Raw genomic sequence first — 21,166 nt, 5'->3', positions numbered from 1 at the left:
CATACAAAAACACACAAATAAACATGAACAGGCAGATTTGGATTGCATAGACATTGCGCTGCTGTCTGTCTGCCTGCCTGCCTCATGTGAGATCTGGGCCACTACACTGACTCACTGATGTACAGGAGTCACTTTGTTCACAGCCAAACGCTGCAGCAGTAGAGAGAGTGATTTCCACTCCGAGCAGTCTAAGAAGCCCTGTTTGGAAGCACTTTGATTTTTGGTCAGTAGACGGCAAAATTGTGGAATCTGAGATCAAGTTGTGTGCAAACTACGTAGCTAAGCTAGTTAGCTTAATGTTAGCCGCCTGTGGAGCTACGGGTGCTGAATAGGGACAAACCAGACTGCAGCAAGGCAAAACACTATTCCTCCTCCTCAGTCCTCTCACCCAACTTCACTATGTTCCGAAGGCCCCATTGAGCTCAGTTTTTGCCCTACAGTGACGATTCAACCAGCAGATGAAACTAGACAATCTAACAAATCCAGGGTTATCAAGCTGGTCATGCTAGGCCTTTGGGAAGCTGTTGCAATAACGCTCTGAATTTCGTCTATTTTTGGCGAGGGAGTATAATATAATAATATATATATTTTAATATATTTGAATGAATATGTCTTTTTTAGAAGGAATATTCAAATATGCTACTCATATTTGTCAGTTGTTATCTGGGCCTGTTTCCTTTTGTGTCACATAGTACATCTTTATCTTTAGCATTTCTATCCTATCGCTTTATGTGATCTTTTATCAGATTTGCGAGGAAATATGTTCAAAACACAAACCCACCAATGCAGCGAGCGGTGTATTGATACTGATAGAGTGCAGCAGCACGAGACACATGACCAAGCATGGAAGAATTCTCTTGCCTCTGGTCTGGGGCCCCAAACGTGTGAAAGTATGCGTGCACTTTGACTTAGTTTCATGACTAAGCTGAAATGTCTTCAGTGTTACTGGTTAGTCATCTCCACCTGATCCTTGGCAGACAGACCGAGCACAAGGGCTGGAGCTGTTTGCAAGCTGTTCCCGTTCACCCACTCTGGACTTCTTGTTGTTCTGCTGCACATTTGTCATATGGCAGTCAGGCGTTGACAACATGATTCAAGATTCAAGATTCAAGATTTTTATTGTCACTCCATGGTACAAGTATCACGTGTGAAATTCTTGTGCTGTGGACTCCGTTTACAACATAGTACAAATATAACAGGGCGTATGAGTGCAAAAACAACAAGAGACACAACAAGCAATAAGGCAGTAGAGTGATAAGACAAGTCAGAGACAGTGGCATATTCACTGCACATAGGTGCACATGTCATGTGCATACTTTAGACGTGCTTAAACATTTTAAATTCGACGTATTTGACATACAGGTGCAAATAGCATATACCTAATTAAACATACAATTAAACATACAATTGATTCCCTTCAGACCGGAGATGAAATTGTCTTTTTATATGACCATGGTCATGAGGCCCCCATCATTTGAACATGGTCATGTTATAAAAGCTGCTGTCTGGAGAAGTTGGCCTGCTTTCACTCTTAATCACATCACTATCAATGAATGACTCCATCTGGTCAACAACTACATGATGTTGTTAACAGCTCCAAATGCAGGTGGAAAAACAAGTAAGCAGACAGTGTTGTATAAAAGAGAGACTTGCTTTAGGTGACCCCCCCACAGAGGTTCTCAGTGCTCGTTTCTAGTGATAGAGTTTCTGTACAGTAGATTACATCTTCTTAGTGTATAGATTCAGATTGTGTTACGGTTTGCTTGCACGTCCCGCCCCTCCCTCAGAAACGTGACAGTGCTGAGTTGAATCTGGAGAGTTATGTAACAGGCTTTTCAAAACTGCCCCAGAAATCTATGTATGTGATAACTCCCACTTTCTGCCCCCTCCCTGCCCCCCCCCATCTCTCACACCACCACACACTCACGCGTGCTGCCCTGGCACTGAGAAGTAGTGCAGGATTTTCCTCCTCTTCTCCCTCTCTCTCCTCTCCTCTCCTCTCCTCTCCTCTCCTCTCCTCTCCTCTCCTCTCCTCTCCTCTCCTCTCCCGTCTGCTCTCCTCTCCTCTCCTCTCCTCTCCTCTCCTCTCCTCTCCTCTCCTCTCCTCTCCTCCCTCTCTCTCCTCTCCTCTCCTCCCTCTCTCTCCTCTCCTCTCCTCCCTCTCCTCTCCTCTCCTCCCTCTCTCTCCCCTCCTCTCCTCCCTCTCTCTCCTCTCCTCTCCTCTCCCGTCTGCTCTCCTCTCCTCTCCTCTCCTCTCCTCTCCTCTCCTCTCCTCTCCTCTCCTCTCCTCTCCTCTCCTCTCCTCCCTCTCTCTCCTCTCCTCCCTCTCTCTCCTCTCCTCTCCTCCCTCTCCTCTCCTCTCCTCCCTCTCTCTCCCCTCCTCTCCTCCCTCTCTCTCCTCTCCTCTCCTCCCTCTCTCTCCTCTCCTCTCCTCTACTCTCCTCTCCGCTCCTCTCCTCTCCTCTCCCCCACCACCACCAACACCCGCTCCATGGGCTGATGTAACAGTGTCTGAGGCGCAGCGTGCCCTCACTGTAAGCACTCAGCTGATTATTACAGCTCTTATGTAAGGAGGGATTGTCAAAGAGGAAAAATGGCACAGGATATACCAGCCTGTTGCAAACTAAAAGCATGCAAATCCAAAAGCTTTTCAAACAACATTGGCCTTTGTGTTGTGCAGCTCCAGGCCTCTCCTCCACTTCACAGGAACAAACACTTTTGTTGCATGCTGCAGTTGCAAAGAAATGTAGAAATTTACAATTTGCTGCAATGAACTAAATTAGTTTTTATTACAGAGCAAGTGAGGCGAAGCTCTGGTGTGTGTGAATGCTTTCATGTTTGCACAACTGCTTGTGTGTGTGCTTGTGTTTGTGTGTGTTTAGTAATTTTTAGCTGTTTAGCTAGCTAAAACAGAGCTTGCACCAATTTAAGTAGGCATGGCCCATTTGATAGCTTCTTTAGCCCCATGGAATGCTACAAGCTACACCTCGTGTTGGGTCTGACATCTGCCTGACTAAGTAGAAAATAATGCTTACAGAGTTACTTTAACCCATTGATACCTGATGCAGCATTTGCGTGTATATCCCTCATTTGTGTGTGTATCCCTTTAAGACCGCGAACCGCGTGACGCGGTTCGCGGTCTTAAAGGGATACACATTACCCACATTACCAAGACATGTGGGTGTTGTCGCTCTCCCCCTGCAATGTATTCATGACAGTGTAAAAACAATAAAGTGCGTGTACTAGCTAAGATCATACCCAGTGTAAACATAATCTCCTGCCTGGAAGCCAAACTTCAAAATAAAAGTTACAGCTACTATTGAGCGTCCCACTTTGCAACCTAGTACCTACAGTACAATAAAGTTGATTGCCGCATGAAAAGTCCCGAAAAAGGATTGATTTGGCACTGGAACCAAGATGATATATCCAGCCGTGTGTGTGTGTGTGTGTGTGTGTGTGTGTGTGTGTGTGTGTGTGTTTGTGTGTGTGTCTGTGTGTGTGTGTCTGTGTCTGTGTCTGTGTGTGTGCACGCGTGCGTTTGTGGGCTGGGCATGTTGGTGTCTAGGGGTGTGTGTGTGTGTGTGTGCGCGCGGGCTGGGCGTGTTGGTGGCTAGGTGTGTGCTGGGGGGGGGGGGGGGGGGGGGGGGGGGGTGCGGCAGAGAGCAGATGGTGTAAAATCAGGTGAGCACAGCGAGGCCCTTCAGCTTGTTTTCCTCTCTCGCTCTGGGAGACCAGGCTTATGTAACTCTGCTTCACACTCAACCTCTGGCTTGAGGGACAGGCAACAATAAGAAATGGCCACCACAAGAACAGTACAGCTCTGCACACAAAACAACTATCGAGTGTCTTTCGAGTCGTTTCGGAAGCCTTGTTCGCCGGTGACATGTTGATGCATATCATATGTTCTGCTTCACAGTAAATGGCTAGAAGGCAGCTAGCAAGCTTCAAGTAACGGTTCATTAAAACGCAAGAAACACCCTAGAATATGGACGAGAGAGGAAAAAAGAACACGTTGCATTGTGTACTTTTGTTTTTCTTATCTCCAGCGGTCGTTCTTCCACCGTTTGACGGGCGACAACAAGTCGGAGGCGTTCTTCAAGGTGTTTTATGAGCGCATGAAACTGGCCCAGCAAGAGATCAAAGCCACTGTGACGGTCAATACCAGTGACCTGGGCAGCAAGAAGAAGGACGACGAGCCACCTGACAAAGACACGCCGGCACGCAAGAAAGGTTAGGGGCCGGAGGGGGGGGGGGGGGGTCGGGGGTCGGGTCAGAGGCTGGAACAGCAAGTGCTGCTGGGTCACATGTTCAGGGATAATTCACTCATGCCAACAATAAATGTAAACATCTGTCACCTCATGTGTGCATATGGCATGTGGTCCATATGAAAGTCATGGTCCCTACCCAGTGTCTGAATGCCCTTTTTAAGTGAAAACTGAAACGCCCACATCTTTTCTGTCTTTTCTCTAACTGCGAGTTTGAACATTGCAGGGAAAAAAATGCAGAAAATTCTTAAATTATTTAATGTGTTGAGTGTTGAGCTGTAAAATCTTATTTTGCTTAACACAAGTGGAAAAATGGGGTGAGATAATTTCACCTGTTTCCAATGCAGCTTCAGATCACGGCTTCTTGAAATAAGGCAGATCTCTCCACTGGAAATAAAATTATACTTTTTTAGGAAAATTCCAGCTAATTCCTGAAACAAGATACTGTCCCATGAAAAAATATGATTTTACAGTTCAACACAAGAACAAATGGCATCTTTTGCAGTGTCACTATGTAAAAACGGTGTATTATCTCCTCTGGTACGCGTTTGATACGCTCTCCCATTTCGGTTGGCCAGGGAAAGACGTGGCAGTGGTGGCGGTGGTGATCGAGGAGGTGAAGGAGCAGCTGGTGGAGGCCTCTGCCGCCACCAAGAAGGCCTTCACCACGTACCGGCGCGAGGCCGAGGCGGCCGAGGAGCACCAGGCGGCCGAGGGGACCGCCGTGCCCACCGCCGACAAGAGCCAGGAGGAAGGCGAGATGAGCGTCATCATCACCATCATGCAGCCCATCCTGCGCCTCATGCAGCTGCTCTGTGAGAACCACAACAGGGAGCTTCAGGTCAGCCATAACACCAGGGGGCGCTCCAGAGAAGGAGAAACTGACATGTTTATTTGTCGGGCATAGTCTCTAGGGGGCTTTTGGTTTGCCTAAAATCTCCCCTCCCCTTGCCCATGGCACGCTAACATTTCCTGACCTACGCCGTGACTTTCCATCAGCCGAACTCTGTTATACAGAAATGAAACCGTGTTGAAAATAGGCAACACGCGAAACATCCTGACGCAGCTGTTTCCATATCTGGTATGTCTTGGTCTGGTTTCGTTATGAGGGGTGTGATGGTGTCTGGCAATGACCAACTCCAGCAGCCCAGACAGTAGACTTCCCTCTTCCAGTGAACTCTGTTTGTACACACAGCCAGGCAGGACACGGCCTCATTAACACATAGCTGCCTGCATGGCTGCTGAATCACTCTGGCTCAGCCATCCTGGCCCGGCGTGGAGCTCAGATAATCAGTCAGAGACATCAGAGCGGTTTACATACAGTGCATTGCTAAAGACATGGTCTATGACTTCAGTAGCTATCTGACTACTGTGCAGGCTGGAAGGCTTAAAAAGAATCAAAAGAGTAACAAAAGCCAACACAAGTTTTTGTACCAAATGTCTGTCCAGACGACCGTGAGCCAAATGCAACTCTTGTTAATATGTCTTGTTTAAAATGCTTACATGAAAGGAAAATCCCATCCACACACTGAATCCACAATTTTGTTACCTTGAACAATGACAACTGTCTCCCAAAGATAAAAACAGGAGGAGAGAAAGACTCTTAACTAGCTATTACACCAAGAGACATGCTGATGCTGCATTGGTTGAATTGTTAGACTCATATATTTGTTTTTGTACAGTAACCTGAAAGTATGGCCAGGTTTTCTCTGCGGGAGATCTGCTCGCAGTCAAGTCTCAAAAGCGTTGCACCCTTTGTTTGCAGCTTGGTGGGAGATTTGTTATGTTGACAGAGGCCCACTGCACTGTCCAAGGCTGCCATGCACATAGTCAGTCATATTTTTTTCCCCATTTTATCTCCATCCTTCTCCAGAACTTTCTGCGCAACCAGAACAACAAGAACAACTATAACCTGGTGTGTGAGACGCTGCAGTTCCTGGACTGTATCTGCGGCAGCACCACAGGAGGTCTGGGCCTGCTCGGGCTCTACATCAACGAGAAGAACGTAGGATTGATCAACCAGACTGTGGAGAGTCTGACTGAGTACTGCCAAGGCCCCTGTCATGAGAACCAGGTGACACACACGCACACACACCACACACACAAACAATGGCTGCAAGCTAAAGCAAACACTTGTATTTCACATAGTTTTTCTCTTGATTTGTTTTATGCCAGGGATACTCAACTTGCTTTGTCCGGCGGCCACTTTCGTAAAATTATAGGAGGCCAGGGGCCCGGTAATAAACAAACATTAATATAATTTTTTCTGTAGCAGATTGTAGGTTTTTGGGGTGTCAGCCAGAGTTTAGTCTGACAATGTTGTGCACACAGATAGTTTAGTTAGGTTAAGTTAGTTAAGTACATATGAGTCCCTGGGTGGTGAGCAAACAGCGGTATTTGACAATTTAGCTGAAGCTCAGTCAAACTTTATTTCACGTTAGTTTTCATTGTGAATTAGAAAATGGTCGGGGGGCCACTCTGCACCCTATCGCGGGCCGCATCTGGCCCCCGGGCCGCAAGTTGAGTATCACTGTTTTATGCCATCTTCCTCTAGTTGATTATACAGTAGCACCAGTCAAGTCTGCATGTGTGTGTAACTTCACTCACTCACCTGTACAGTATAAAGCTTTTCTTTCATTTGCATGTTCACATGCGGTCTCTTTTGACACCGTATCGAATGATCCTCAGTTCCTTTCAGTAATTGTGCGGGTGGTCGTGTGAGGCAGCAGCACTGTAATTAGGCCGGTACATGATGTTTCTCGAGTTAAGTCCCAGTCCCATTGAGGCCATGCTGTGTAGTTGCTGCTGCTCCTCCTTCAACAGTGTAACCCCAGCCTCCTCTGGGCACTGTGCCCGTTTGCTCTGTAAGGCTGGATTAACGTTGTTTGGTCTTCTCACATGATGGTGGAGGAACACCCTCTGTTCCTGCTGCCGCTGTGGGCTCACTTTGTGGCAAGTGTGAAAGTGGCATGTCTCAACTTTAACAACTGGCTAAGTAGCTGTGCTGGAATGAGTATTAGAGTTGATTTCAATCTCCAGTAGAAAGTAAACTGTCAGACTAAACAAATTTGTCCTCATTTATTTCCAGCTAAGGAGATATTTTAACAATAATTATGTAGGCACGTAGGCAGTGGTTAAAATTATTTTCACTTTCCTTTCCCACTTCCTTCATTTGTCTTCCTCAGAACTGCATCGCCACTCATGAATGCAATGGTATTGACATCATCATCGCGCTCATCCTCAATGACATCAACCCCCTTGGCAAGAAGAGGATGGACCTGGTTCTGGAACTCAAAGTGAGAACTTTATAGATTTATATAAATTGGTTTGGTGGTGTACATACACAGACACGATCATAGACACAGCACAATGTGACAAACTAAACATTGAACAAAAAGTTTTTCGAAATTTGTGTTTGGTAGATTATTTCTCTGTTGTAACAATGCTTCTTGGCAATAAATTGTATACAGTTGGAAAGCCTGTTTATTTCCCTTTTAAATGGTGCGCCATTTGTAAGGAACATGCATTTGTGGAATGAGCAGCACAGCTGAGTATGTGGGTTGCGCTGATGAAGAATTGGACAAATCTTCTCTGCCAATGCCAAACAGCTTATTCTGCTGTTGCTATTGACTCTTGTTTGGTGGATTGGATGATTTGAAGTCTATCAGTAACAAGGAAGAAACAAGACATATTGGCAATTTTACAATTTATTCATTTAACAAAGAGTCAGGAGCCTCAGTAGCGTGTGGAAGAACCACACACAGCCACAACAGCCTGGCAGCAGGCTTGTCATCATTGGAGGGCAATCCCAAAGCAGAGAGATATCGAGATGAGATTCTGCAACCAGTGGCGATCCCATATCTCCACAGTCTGGGACCGACCTCCATCCTCCAAGATGACAATGCTCGCCCCTACAGAGCGGGGTTCATCAGAGACTACCTCCAGAATTTGGGAGTAGAGAGAATGGAATGGTCTGCCAACAGTCCTGACCTCAACCCAATTCAACATTTGTGGGATCAGCTTGGGTGTGCTGTTCATGCTAGAGTCACCAACACAACCACGTTGGCTGACTTGCGACAAATCCTGTCGCAAGTCCTGTTTGAAAAAAACGTGATCTAGGTTAACAACAACAAATATAGTTATGTAACATCCACTGTCAATCCAAAGCAATCACGCCCTGCAGCCTTGAGGAGGAACGAACTGTGCGTCTTCCTTCCAAAGAGAGAAAATAACGTGTGGCATGTCTGAACCTGCATGCAAAAGTAGACAAGGATTTTTCCTTTAATATTGACCCCCTGCAGTCTGAGATATTGAATATCAAAGTAGTTGCCACCCTGAAAAAGATTAAGCAGGTAGCAAAACTACATAAATGAATGCTTACTCCATCATCTCATCTTCTCATAGAACAATGCCTCCAAGCTTCTCCTCGCCATCATGGAGAGTCGCCACGACAGTGAGAACGCTGAGAGGATACTCTACAACATGAGGCCTAAAGAGCTGGTGTGTATGGCCGGCGGCACCCAGACATTGCACCACATTAAGAGATCATTATCTGACAGTCTGCGTTCTTGCAGGTGGATGTCATCAAGAAGGCCTACATGCAGGGTGAGATAGAGGTGGAGGCACCTGAGGATGGCGAGGAGGTGGAGGAAGAGCACTCTGCTTCGCCACGCAATGTTGGTCATAACATCTACATCTTGGCACATCAAGTAAGCTACCACCAGCTATCTGTAACATTGGTATGAAGACAGACACACCCATGAGCAAGTGCTCTAGGGCAGCCATTCGCCGCGGCCCAATTTGAAATCTGAAAATCTTTCACGGGCCCACCCAACCCTTTAATCACAACTCTGATCACCCAAGACGGCGTTCAGTTGTCTTACTGAACGCACTGAAATAAAAAGTATTCTTATTGTGTCACTGAACACGGAGATGTGCAAAAAAATCCATATGGCGATATATCACAATACTTTTCTGAAATATCGATACAGTATTGCGGAAAAAAGTATTGCGATATATTGCCGTATCGATTTTATTGCACAGCCCTAATGATCATACAGTCTCTTATTGATTTTTAAATGCTCAAAATATGTCCCCATCACTTTGTTGCATTGATTGTTGATTTGGTCGAAACAATCACTGAAGATATTGTTATTTTTATTTATTCTTTATTTTTGTGTGTGTATAGAATAGTCGAATATTTGTATTGGACAGTCGAATCTGATTCGACTGGCAGAATCCTGAGTCGAGGACAGCCGTAGTTGACAGGCATGCCTCTCTTGGCCCACCTGCAGTACCTTCACACTTTAAGAATCACTGCTGCACGAGGGCATGCATGGCCACATACAGTAGTATAGAGACACTGCGGAGCGCGTCATCATTCAGAAACCACGCCCAAAACGGGGGAAAACAGAAACCCTCCCTCCAATCCTGGCGTTCTCCTATGTCGCGTGCATGGTTGCGTGTTGCACAAAAAGATCGTATATACGGAAGATGAACACTCCAACTTACTTCCTTGACAGCTAGATCGACATTTTTCTTCTCGCCAATTCTCAATGGCTTCCTTGTTTTGCTCAGGAGTACAAAAAAACTTTAACTGGAGCTTTTTTACATTTGTTGTCTGCGCAGCCCACCACACAACAGCTTTTAGCTATGTTTAATTCAAGGAAAATTATGCTGGTCTATGGGAGTGAACGGAGCAATTTCCCCCGCGATGGGCGTGGCCTATTTCATGCAGTGTCTCTATACGTGGCCAATAGATTGTCTTTGGTGTCTCTTCACTCTTATGTCACTATGTGTTATTACAGTATGTGCCATTTCCTAAAGGCGTGTTATATCAGAGACCTGCTATGCTGCACTCATCTCCTCTTTCTCTTTCAACCCTCAGGCTGTGCACTGCTCAATAGCATGGTGTACTGTCTCTTCAAAACGTGATCTAGGTTAACAACAACAAATATAGTTATGTAACATCCACTGTCAATCCAAAGCAATCACGCCCTGCGGCCTTGAGGAGGAACGAACTGTGTGTCTTCCTTCCAAAGAGAGAAAATAACGTGTGGCATGTCTGAACCTTGCTGTAAAATACCGATAAGGTTAAATTGTTTATCTGGTAGTTTTGCACACACCCGGTGAACCTGTCTGACACTGAGCGAAATCATTATCTTTGTTGAAGCTGATGATTATCTCTCATTGATTTGTGTATCATTGATTTGATGGTGTTGTCATTTCAGTTAGCCCGCCACAACAAGGAACTGCAGGCTATGCTGAAGCCAGGAGGGACCTATGGGGAAGGTGATGAGGCCCTGGAGTTCTATGCCAAACACACAGCTCAGATTGAGGTCAGTTGTTGGGGCCCTTGCTCCAATTGGACTCCGCCATTTTGGATCTGCCCCCGCCAGTTTCCTTTCCTCTATTGTTTCTTTTTTTTCTCTCTTATTGTTGTTGTCAGTCGATTTTTTTAAAAAAAATCTGAGATCCTGTTTTATCACTTCCATGTTAATTTGAAAGGATTGCAACATATCTTTTGGTATTGGTGTTGTTGACCTTAGGCATGTGATAGTCAGTGCTTTTCTTGGCCTGCTTTTGAGTTTCATAGTGTACTTTGCCAGAATGACAAGCATCCTTGGCATGTTTGCACGTTCTCCCGTGTGTGCTCAAAGAGAAGAAAGAATGCCGGTTGTTTGCAGTGCCGAAAACTTTACAACAAGATATTGATTCAGATTATCAGCCACCCAAAGCAAACAGACCTGCTATTGATAGTGAACTGTACATTTTATACCAATGCCAAATAACTAGTGAGACCGCTTCACCCTAGTTAGTTGCACATGATCTGTATCCCTGGGCCTCAGATAAGTCAGTGCAGGGCCCCTAGGGTTATCTGCCCAGCCCAGTGACAGAGGGTGTGTGATGGGTGGCTGCTGCTGTGGTTGTGTCCAGATTGTGCGGCTGGATCGCACCATGGAGCAGATAGTCTTTCCTGTGCCCAACATCTGCGAGTTCCTCACCCAAGAATCCAAGCTGCGCGTCTACTACACCACAGAGCGAGATGAGCAAGGCAGCAAGATCAATGACTTCTTCCTGCGCTCTGAGGACCTCTTCAATGAGATGAACTGGCAGAAGAAGCTGCGAGGTACTCAAGAGGCTACTGGTAACGCCAACGCAGTTCCCTGTGCGTCCTTTTCCTTACCTCTCTATATAGTAGTGCCTGCTTTGCACGCCTTCTCCCGGAATCCCTCCAGGCTCCCTCAGGACTCTGCCTGTATGGGGCATGCACACATACTATACTGTCCTCCCTTAGCTCTGAACCCTGGAGGGATAGAACTGGAGAAGGCATGTAAACCTTGATAAGCAACATATTAACTTGTTTTAATAAGAATATACAATAAGATAATTAGATGCGCTAAGATATGCTTTATAAGGTTGAAATGAGAGCAATGTCAGGTATGTGTATGTGTGGCTTAGCGTATTATTAACATACTATAGATGTTTTCATGCTGCAACCCCAAACAAAAATATGTATTTTCTTAGGAATACAGTACAGACACAGTTACTGTTCTTTGTCCACATATTTTAAAGGAGCATAGGGAGTCACTTCCCCAATAGTGTTGTCTTCTTGAAACAAAAGTGAACCTTGCTAGTGGAACAGATTGATCAACTGGTGTTTGAGAGCTTGTGTCCCAAGTGATTTGTCTCGCTTACCGTAGAAAGGGAACATAATCGGAATGACTTGTTTTCTACCCTGAGCAAAACACATGACTTTACACAGTTTGGTCACGGAGCGAGGGAGAATGTTCGGTTTGGCCCAGAACAACAGCAGCATAGATGGGTGGGTGGGTGGGTGGGTGAGAGAGAGAGAGAGAGAGAGAGAGTCATTTCTGCTTTATTGGACAGTCGACAGTGTGGACAGACAGAAAAGATGGGAAAGAGAAATGGATGACATGCGACAAAGGTCCTGCGCTGGATTCAAATCCAGGTCATCCCATACTGTATGTGGTATGCGCCTTAGCCAACTGAGCAACCAGGACCGCCCAAAGACTGTCCCCAGTCTTTATGAGATTGATGGGTCAGCCCGGCTTGCTCCAGCTACCTGTCGGTGTGAGGTCATTGTCAGTCCAGTAGTCTACACATGCTTTACTCTTCAGTTTGAGGTCATTCTCAGTCCAGTAGTCTACACATGCTTTACTCTTCAGTGTGAGGTCATTCTCAGTCCAGTAGTCTACACATGCTTTACTCTTCAGTGTGAGGTCATTCTCAGTCCAGTAGTCTACACATGCTTTACTCTTCAGTGTGAGGTCATTCTCAGTCCAGTAGTCTACACATGCTTTACTCTTCAGTGTGAGGTCATGCTCAGTCCAGTAGTCTACACATGCTGTACTCTTCAGTTTGAGGTCATTCTCAGTCCAGTAGTCTACACATGCTTTACTCTTCAGTGTGAGGTCATTCTCAGTCCAGTAGTCTACACATGCTTTACTCTTCAGTGTGAGGTCATTCTCAGTCCAGTAGTCTACACATGCTTTACTCTTCAGTGTGAGGTCATTCTCAGTCCAGTAGTCTACACATGCTTTACTCTTCAGTTTGAGGTCATTCTCAGTCCAGTAGTCTACACATGCTTTACTCTTCAGTGTGAGGTCATGCTCAGTCCAGTAGTCTACACATGCTTTACTCTTCAGTGTGAGGCCATTCTCAGTCCAGTAGTCTACACATGCTTTACTCTTCAGTTTGAGGTCATTCTCAGTCCAGTAGTCTACACATGCTTTACTCTTCAGTGTGAGGTCATTCTCAGTCCAGTAGTCTACACATGCTTTACTCTTCAGTTTGAGGTAATTCTCAGTCCAGTAGTCTACACATGCTGTACTCTTCAGTGTGAGGTCATTCTCAGTCCAGTAGTCTACACATGCTTTACTCTTCAGTGTGAGGTAATTCTCAGTCCAGTAGTCTACACATGCTTTACTCTTCAGTGTGAGGTCATTCTCAGTCCAGTGGTCTACACATGCTTTACTCTTCAGTTTGAGGTAATTCTCAGTCCAGTAGTCTACACATGCTTTACTCTTCAGTTTGAGGTAATTCTCAGTCCAGTAGTCTACACATGCTTTACTCTTCAGTTTGAGGTCATGCTCAGTCCAGTAGTCTACACATGCTTTACTCTTCAGTGTGAGGTCATTCTCAGTCCAGTAGTCTGCACATGCTGTACTCTTGGCATGGCACCGCCCTGCTGGAGAGAGATCAAGGCAGGTTAACTGAGGTGAGGTGCTCCCAGGGCAGCACTGAGTCACAGGTGTGTGTGTGTGTGTGTGTGTGTGTGTGTGTGTGTGTGTGTGTGTGTGTGTGTGTGTTCAGGAAGTGGAAGAGAAGATAAGACAACCAGGCCTATTAGCACCTAGGGGTGGGGGAAAAAATCGATTCACCTAAGTATCGCGATTTTTAATGTCACGATTTTTTGGATCGATCTTTTATTCCAGAATCGATAATCGCAAATTAAATTTTTTTTTTTTTTTTTTTGGGTGCTTGCAGTCAGGCCACTCACTGAACAGCAGGCCAGGCGCCGCCTACTGGTTTACTAGTGGTTTTATTACTTTATTAGTTAGTCTGAAGTAATAATTACACTTCAGGGTTAAAGTGGGTGCATCTCATTGTAAAATTGGACTTCAAACGGCCCAAATCTGGCTTCAAACGGCCCAAATTTCACGCGCGTTGGCCCATATCGGCCTGGCCTGCTTGGTATCTAATGCCCGGCCTGAATTATGATCCCAGTCCGCCCCTGTTTTTAACTATATCGCCCAGCCCTACTCATGATATATAATATACAGTCTCTAGTGTATGATTCAACTTTTCCCATGTTCTAATCTAGTGTAAAAAAGCAAACAAACTGAAAAAAGAAAAGAAAAAAATAAACAAAAATCGCAATAAATCGTAATATCGAATCGCAATAATCGTAGAATCGCAATACTTAAGAATCGCAATATAAATCGAATCGGCACCCAAGAATCGTGATAGTATCGAATCGGGAGATAAGTGAATCGCCACAGCCCTATTAGCACCATGTAGCACAGCAGCAGCCATATAGAGCGGAGAAGAACTGATCCTAATGAGCCGCTGAGAGAGAGAATCCTAAAATGTCATGTGAAGTGAAATCACATGAGTCGTGATGAGTTTGTTTTGCTCTTAACGTCTTAATAGCCCCTAGTGTTGCAGGCTCAAACCCTATTCTAGTTTCCCCTCCAGCGGCGCATGTCCCTGACCCTGTTGAGCCCCCCAGGCAGCCATTGACTGCTCTCTCTGTCTCCTTAATGGGTGCATGTTGTATCCTGTCCCTCAGCCAGGCCTGCAGGAGGTGGTCTGTGTGTACTATGTCAACACGTGACAACACTGCCTCTCTCTCTTATCTGAATGATTCAGCACAGCGCCGGAGACTGTGTTGTTCCGTTGGCAGTACTAAACCACTAGTCATGAATGTGGTGACTTCTGTTGAAAAAAGTCCCCCACCCTCACTTCTTCTTTTCTAATGAACAGCCTGGCTCAAAAATAGCATTAGCCGTGACACTGATCTCCTGACCAATGTCATGTCTGCGTGGTGTACTGCAGTGTGTGTGTGTGTGTGTGGGTGTGCGTGTGCGTGCGCGCCCACGGGGTATGCATGCATTTTCTCGTGCTTCTTGGAATTAGTATTCTCTTTTTGCCTGAATTTGCCTGGTTTTGCCTGAATTTTACCCATATAATCCAGTTATCTACACTAATCCTTTGTTTACGGTTGAGGTGGTTTTTCTGGTACTTAAAACACACACAGACTGCACCTGTTTTCTCTTTCCTCCGTTAATTTGTGTTTTACCCCGCTAATTTGTCACATTGTCTCAAATGACTGAAGCGACACATAACTGCTCTGGATGAAGATGCTACAACTTGTGCCACTGGGGTTTCTATTAAATGAAATATATGCCAATATCAATTAACCAATATCAAACATGAAAGAAAGTGCATCCATTGACTACCAATTTTCCGATTTCCAAGTTTTTTGGAGGTACAGTATTTTGTACAGAAATTTTCTAGCACAAAACCTCAGCATTTTCCTCCTCGTTGGTGTGAAACTACAATCAGTCATGGTGTGTTCTATTTCCCCGGTAAAGTGATGTGTTCTGTGACGGTGTTGGAGGAATGCTTTCTGGTGTATTATTGCGCAGTAGATGTGATGTTTGAGTGCCGCCGCTGCTGCTGCTCTCTCTGTTCTGGATGACAGTACAATGACCTCTGTTACCCCTGCTTCACCCTCCACAGCCCAGCCCATCCTGTACTGGTGCTCCAGGAACATGTCCTTCTGGAGCAGCATCTCCTTCAATCTGGCCGTGCTCATGAACGTGCTCGTGGCCTTCTTCTACCCTCTGGAGGGTGTCCGCGAAGGTCAGTCTGCAAACGTCTTCAACCTTTTCAACTCTCCCTGCTTCCCTCTCTCCTCCCAGTCCAGCCTCTCTCCATGTGCAGAATCAGACGACTGTGTTGAGTTTAAGGGGGGTAGATAGTCTCTCTCGATCTATCTGTACGTGTGCTGACGTTAATGATGTGAGTGTGACTATTAGAGAACAGGAACTGGGAGTGATCGGCACTAAAGGAGGACTTTTCCAGCAGGGGCAGGAATGTGGTGGGAGGCATTATTACAGTACATACTGTATGATACATTATTGCAAAGCCCTACTGGAAAGCGGAATAAGAAATTGGGTCAATGTTGTTAAGCTTCCTTCCTTCCCGTAGGTCCTGTGATTCCATTCTGCCATACTGTACATGAGGTTGTTAAAGTCATTTGACAAACTGGTGCTTATTTGCTCATATTGAGTATTACTTGGCCCTACAGCATGTTTGCAAAGATTACAGACAGTTTGTTTCTGCAGTAGTAGATCTTTAAATAATCCACTTCATGCAGCTTAGTAGATGGACCTGGTGGATGACCTGGACCTGGTGGAATGTTACCCCATAGCTATAGTGTGACAACACACACAGCACACAAACTAAGGTTGTATGTTTTTTTTATATATAGATAAGATAGATAGATAAGATGGCAAGTCAGAATTGGACTTTTAGCAGATGGGCCCCTGTGTGAAGAGTCACTCAGCCCGCTCTTTGTTATATTGTAGGAGTGTTGATGTCTCTTGGAGAACATTCGATCCTCCCAGTGCCTGTGGTTTGGGTGTAGCCTCACACCTCGTCTAACCAACAACGTGAGTTTCACCACAAGTGGAGGTGTGCTGAGAATGAAATCTTAGCCAACGTTTCGGATTTTGAACTCAATACGGTCACAAAAGGTCCTCAATGAGGTCCTCGACGATGTCCTGACCTGTTTATTGATACCCTTGTTGTATGTCATCAGATTCCCATTCTCATTGTCACACTGGTCACGACTTTGAGTCATCTTCTCCTCCATACTTATCACTCCTGTTAATTAGGTGTGTGTGTGTGTGTGTGTGTGTGTGTGTGTGTGTGTGTGTGTGTGTGTGTGTGTGTGTGTGTGTGTGTGTGTGTGTGTGTGTGTGTGTGTGTGGGTGTGTCGGTGTGTGTGTCGGTGTGGGTGTGTGTCGGTGTGGGTGGGTGTGTGTGTGTCGGTGTGTGTGTGTGTGTGTGTGTGTGTGTGTGTGTGTGTGTGTGTGTGCAGACTTGTATGCTGTGGTCCCTTCAGATTTGCTAGCAGGAAACATAGCACCTCTGTGGTGTTTGGGATACCCTGGAAAGTGACACCTGCCTGATAACAAGGCTGATGCTTGTCAGGCCTCTTACTTCACCTCTCTCTTATGTAATCTCTAGCACTCCATCTTTTACAGCATCAAGCATCAAGCTACTTTGAAAATTAACTTTACCCAGCTAATAAGTATTTAACACTGACGTTCAACTGCAGTTTCCATAGTGTTTGTCAAACTGTAGCTATTGCTAAAATACTACATGGACTAGTGCATTTATATAGCACTTTTACCCAAAGCCCTTTATAATATGTCGACATTCACACACCGATGGCAGCAAGCTACCTGGCGCAACCATCAACCCAGCAATTTGGGTATTTCAGTATCTTCCTCAAGGGCACGTCGACATGCGGACCGGAGGAGTCGGGTTATCGAACCACCGACCTCTTTTATCCAAAGCCATTATTGAGCGGCCCGCTCTACCTCCTGAGCCACAACCGCCTAAATAGATGTCGTTTAACCACATCAAAACTGCTTCATTCTGACATCCAATCAACATGGCTACAGTCAACTCTACTCATAACAGCCATGGACTCTCAAGTTAGTCTTTACGACATTTGCATTGCACAATACATTTTTTTACAATAAATACACTGCTCAAAAAAATTAAGGGAACACATAATTGTCACAGTATAACACCAAGTCAGTCAATCTGTCCATTTAGGAAACACAAGTGATTGTGAATCAACTTTACCAGCTTTGGTGCAAATTAAAGTGACAACAGGTACAATGGAGAGGTCAAAGCAAGAATGGTTTTGCATGTTGTGGCCACAGACAATTGCTCTCTCCTTATCCTTCCTGACTGATTCTTCTGTAGTTTTGTGTTCTGCTAGTGTCCTTCTCACTACTGGTAGCATGAGGCGGTACCTGCAGCTCAATCAGGCTGCACAGGTAGTCCAGCTCCTCCAGGATGGCACAGCCATACGTGCTGTCGCAAGAAGGTTTGCCGTGTCTAACAGCACAGTCTGAAGAGCATGGAGGAGATACCAGGAGACCGGCTGTTACACGAGGAGAGCTGGACAGGGCCGTAGAAGAGCATCAACCCAGCATCAGAGCCGGTATCTGCTCCTTTGTGGGAGGAGGAAGAGGAGGAGCACTGCCAGAGTCCTACAAAATGACCTCCAGCAGGCTACTGGTGTGCATGTTTCTGACCACACTGTCAGAAACAGACTCCATGAGGGAGGCAGGAGGGCCTGACGTCCTGTAGTGGGACCTGTGCTCACAGTCCAGCACCGTGCAGCTCGATTGGTAATCACCAGAGAACACCAGAATTGGCAGGTCGGCCATTAGCACCCCGTTCTCTTCACAGATGAGAGCAGGTTCACACTGAGCACATGTGACAGGCGGGAAAGAGTCTGGAGACGCCGTGGTGAACGTTCTGCTGCCTGTAGTAGCATCATCCAGCATGACCGCTCTGGCAGTGATGGTCTGAGGAGACATATCCTCGCAGGGTCGCACAGACCTTGTGTTCCCCTTCATTCTTTTGAGCAGTAGTGTATATAAACTACATGTCAGTGATGCCACAAAGTAGCTAACATGGACAACTCAGATTCTAATAAATATCAAAATACTGTATAGTTCAATGAATATAGAGAACAACTATACCTGAACAACTCTTGTAACAAAATTGCAGACGGTAGAAGCTGACCACACTTTGCCAGGAATGGCTTGGATGAAAACAGAAAACAGAAGTAACTCCTCGCCCTCATCACCCCCCCACCCCCCCAAAAAGAAGAAGAAGAAGACAGAATTGAGTGTGTTTTTGCAGTTTCAGTTTGATGTTTGTTTTGCTGCCTCTTCCTTGCCGTCTCTTTCTCTCAGTTCTCCTTGAGGTCAGTATTTGTGGCGATGTGAAAAAGCCACAGCCATTAAGGCCTCCATTGTTTTCCGGTGCAGAGTTGCAGAGAGAAGACGCACATTGTGACTCGCATAAAACTTTCAATTGTTCTGTTCTGGGGTCAAGCGGCGAAGTCCCTTTTGTTTGAACTTCCTCAGAGCTGTAGTATAAGAGGGGAGAAAAAAGAAGTTGTTCGCTTAATAGTGCTCAAAACCTTCATGTGGCTTCCAGTGTCAAAGGTCTCTCTCTCAGAGCTTAGCAGTTCAGCTCAGGACATGTCAGTTGGTGCGAGATGAGGGAGGTGATGTACAGTTCAAAATCGAACCGGTTATCTTGTGTGAATAAAAAAAGGTTGCCGTTATTGCTCAATGGTGAATATTTCTCACACACACACACACGCACACACACACACACACACATTCTTATTTGGTGTGGATGCTTACAAGCTCAGATGTGTGTTAATATTCAAGCCAGCTACTAAACCTGAAATCACCTGAAGTCCCCCAGTCAACTTTCCCTGGGGCACGCCAGGTATTCTATGCATGTTTGACATTGAGAATGTCTTTATAGGCGTATTAAAGGATCACTTCTTTGGCAGCCTGCACAGACACAATAACGTAACCATAAAAGCACCTTATCACCTGAGCGTACAGCAGCAGGTGCGTGACTCACTCACATGACTGACTTTGGATACTTCCTTGAGGTGATGTTGTTTGAGGAAAGCTTTGCACCTGGGAACTCTGCCAGGTGTTGGGCAGATGTGCTGAAGTCCAACGAATAAGCACCTTAAATACCCCCTGGCTGCCGCTGCTGCTGCTGCACACCTTCTGAAGGTCCAAGTCAGCCTATCCCCGAGAGAGGTGTGCTGGGAAAACCCCGACCATCATGTACTCATCATAGTGCCAGGGCCTCCATTACTCCCCACAGGCCCTGCTTTAAATGTGACCATGCCAGAGCAGAGAGTAGGAGCTAGGCCAGCAGCAGCGTGTGCCACGTGTCAGTGCTTTTGGAGTGAGATTCTCACTTTTTCACTCGAAAGCCAAGCAACAACAGAGTCTAAAGTTTTCGGAGAAATTGTCTCGGTGTAGTAAGGGAGGAGTGAAAAGTCAGTGTCTCATCCTCTCATCGCTGCAGGGTAAACTAGTAAGAGAGAGATGAATGGCCTCAGTAGAGACGGTAGGTGTGTGATGTCGTGCTGTGTCTGGCTGGCTTGGCTGCCAAATCCACGCGCGCCGTTAGCCTGCAGAACCCAGGATCACTGTTTGGACCATAGCCTCATGAACTCAGCGGCAGCCAAGTGTATTTTTAGACGAGCGAGCGGGGGTTTACGTAACGAGCACCTGTCATGTGATCTCCGCACGGGAGGAGAGGCGAGGAGGAGGCGAGGGCCTTTCGGAAGGGGCGGGGCGGCGTGCGGGAACAGAAGAGGGAGGCGGTCAAAGTATCGTTCTTGGTGCCCCGGGGGACAGAAAACCTGACTGACCTCATTTCCATCCTGACAAATGAGCAGGTTTTCACATGCACACTGCAGCACGAGTTCAATTAACACCAACAAAGTAATGTTGCCCTTCCACTACGTGCAGGTTGGGACTTGGCATCGGGTCGGTGCCTGGTGAGCTCATGATGAAGCCTCGCTGAGCTACCGTGATTAATGTGTCGCACTTGCCGTTATGTAAAAACACACGCATAGTACAGTACACACACACACACGCACATCAGATACACACATCAGACACACAGCTCTGCCTGCTTTGTCTCGTTAGAGGAGTGACTATTTTAGGGCAGTTGCAGGACACATCAGCTTGCTCCTCTGACTGACTTTGGTTTACTTTTATCATGATGGCATGAAATGGCGCATCCCTGTTTAGTTTAAAGTTGTCTTATGGCGGCCTAAAGGTTATGGCAAGTCGATCACAAATCCAGCCTCCTCCCTAAAAAACACTATTTTTTTTTTAATCTGTGTGTGTCTTTTTCCCTTTGTTTAGGGTTCATACCTCTCCCACACATGCCCTTACTCCTCTTCATTCCTCTCTTTGCTCCTCAGGTACCCTGGAGCCCCATCTGTCTGCTCTGCTGTGGATGGCCATGCTGGTGTCCCTGGCTATTGTCATCGTCTTGCCTCAGCCCCATGGCATCCGGGTGCTCATTGCCTCCACTATCTTGCGTCTAATCTTCTCTGTAGGCCTGGAGCCCACCATCCTCCTGCTGGGCTTTTTCAATGTGAGTATGTGACCATCTGGATACAGGGTTTCTCCTGGCCCCAGGTTCACGGTCACTCGTAGCTTTTAGGTGTCCTGGTGCGCTCCCGTGGACATTCCACACCACAGCGGTATTTGGTTGTCAACCAC

At 46.1% G+C, this 21,166-nt stretch overlaps 1 protein-coding gene across 1 annotated transcript in view; it reads left to right on the top strand.

Annotated features, from left to right (window-relative positions):
* Window positions 1-21,166, top strand: part of LOC310798313 (inositol 1,4,5-trisphosphate-gated calcium channel ITPR1-like) — a 122,128-nt gene that overhangs the window by 72,932 nt on the left and 28,030 nt on the right. The window contains exons 42-51 of the mRNA XM_083660823.1: window positions 4,047-4,230; window positions 4,844-5,106; window positions 6,139-6,339; window positions 7,451-7,561; window positions 8,670-8,765; window positions 8,840-8,974; window positions 10,496-10,603; window positions 11,202-11,394; window positions 15,534-15,656; window positions 20,863-21,038. Coding sequence (XP_083516949.1) covers window positions 4,047-4,230; window positions 4,844-5,106; window positions 6,139-6,339; window positions 7,451-7,561; window positions 8,670-8,765; window positions 8,840-8,974; window positions 10,496-10,603; window positions 11,202-11,394; window positions 15,534-15,656; window positions 20,863-21,038 — 1,590 coding nt within the window. The remainder of the gene's footprint in view (window positions 1-4,046; window positions 4,231-4,843; window positions 5,107-6,138; window positions 6,340-7,450; window positions 7,562-8,669; window positions 8,766-8,839; window positions 8,975-10,495; window positions 10,604-11,201; window positions 11,395-15,533; window positions 15,657-20,862; window positions 21,039-21,166) is intronic.

The sequence above is a fragment of the Poromitra crassiceps genome (assembly GCF_964638095.1).
Source record: "Poromitra crassiceps genome assembly, chromosome: 25".
NCBI classification, from domain to species: domain Eukaryota; kingdom Metazoa; phylum Chordata; class Actinopteri; order Beryciformes; family Melamphaidae; genus Poromitra; species Poromitra crassiceps.
The sequence above is the reverse complement of the archived record's forward strand: the minus strand, read 5'-3'. Positions and strand labels throughout refer to the sequence as shown.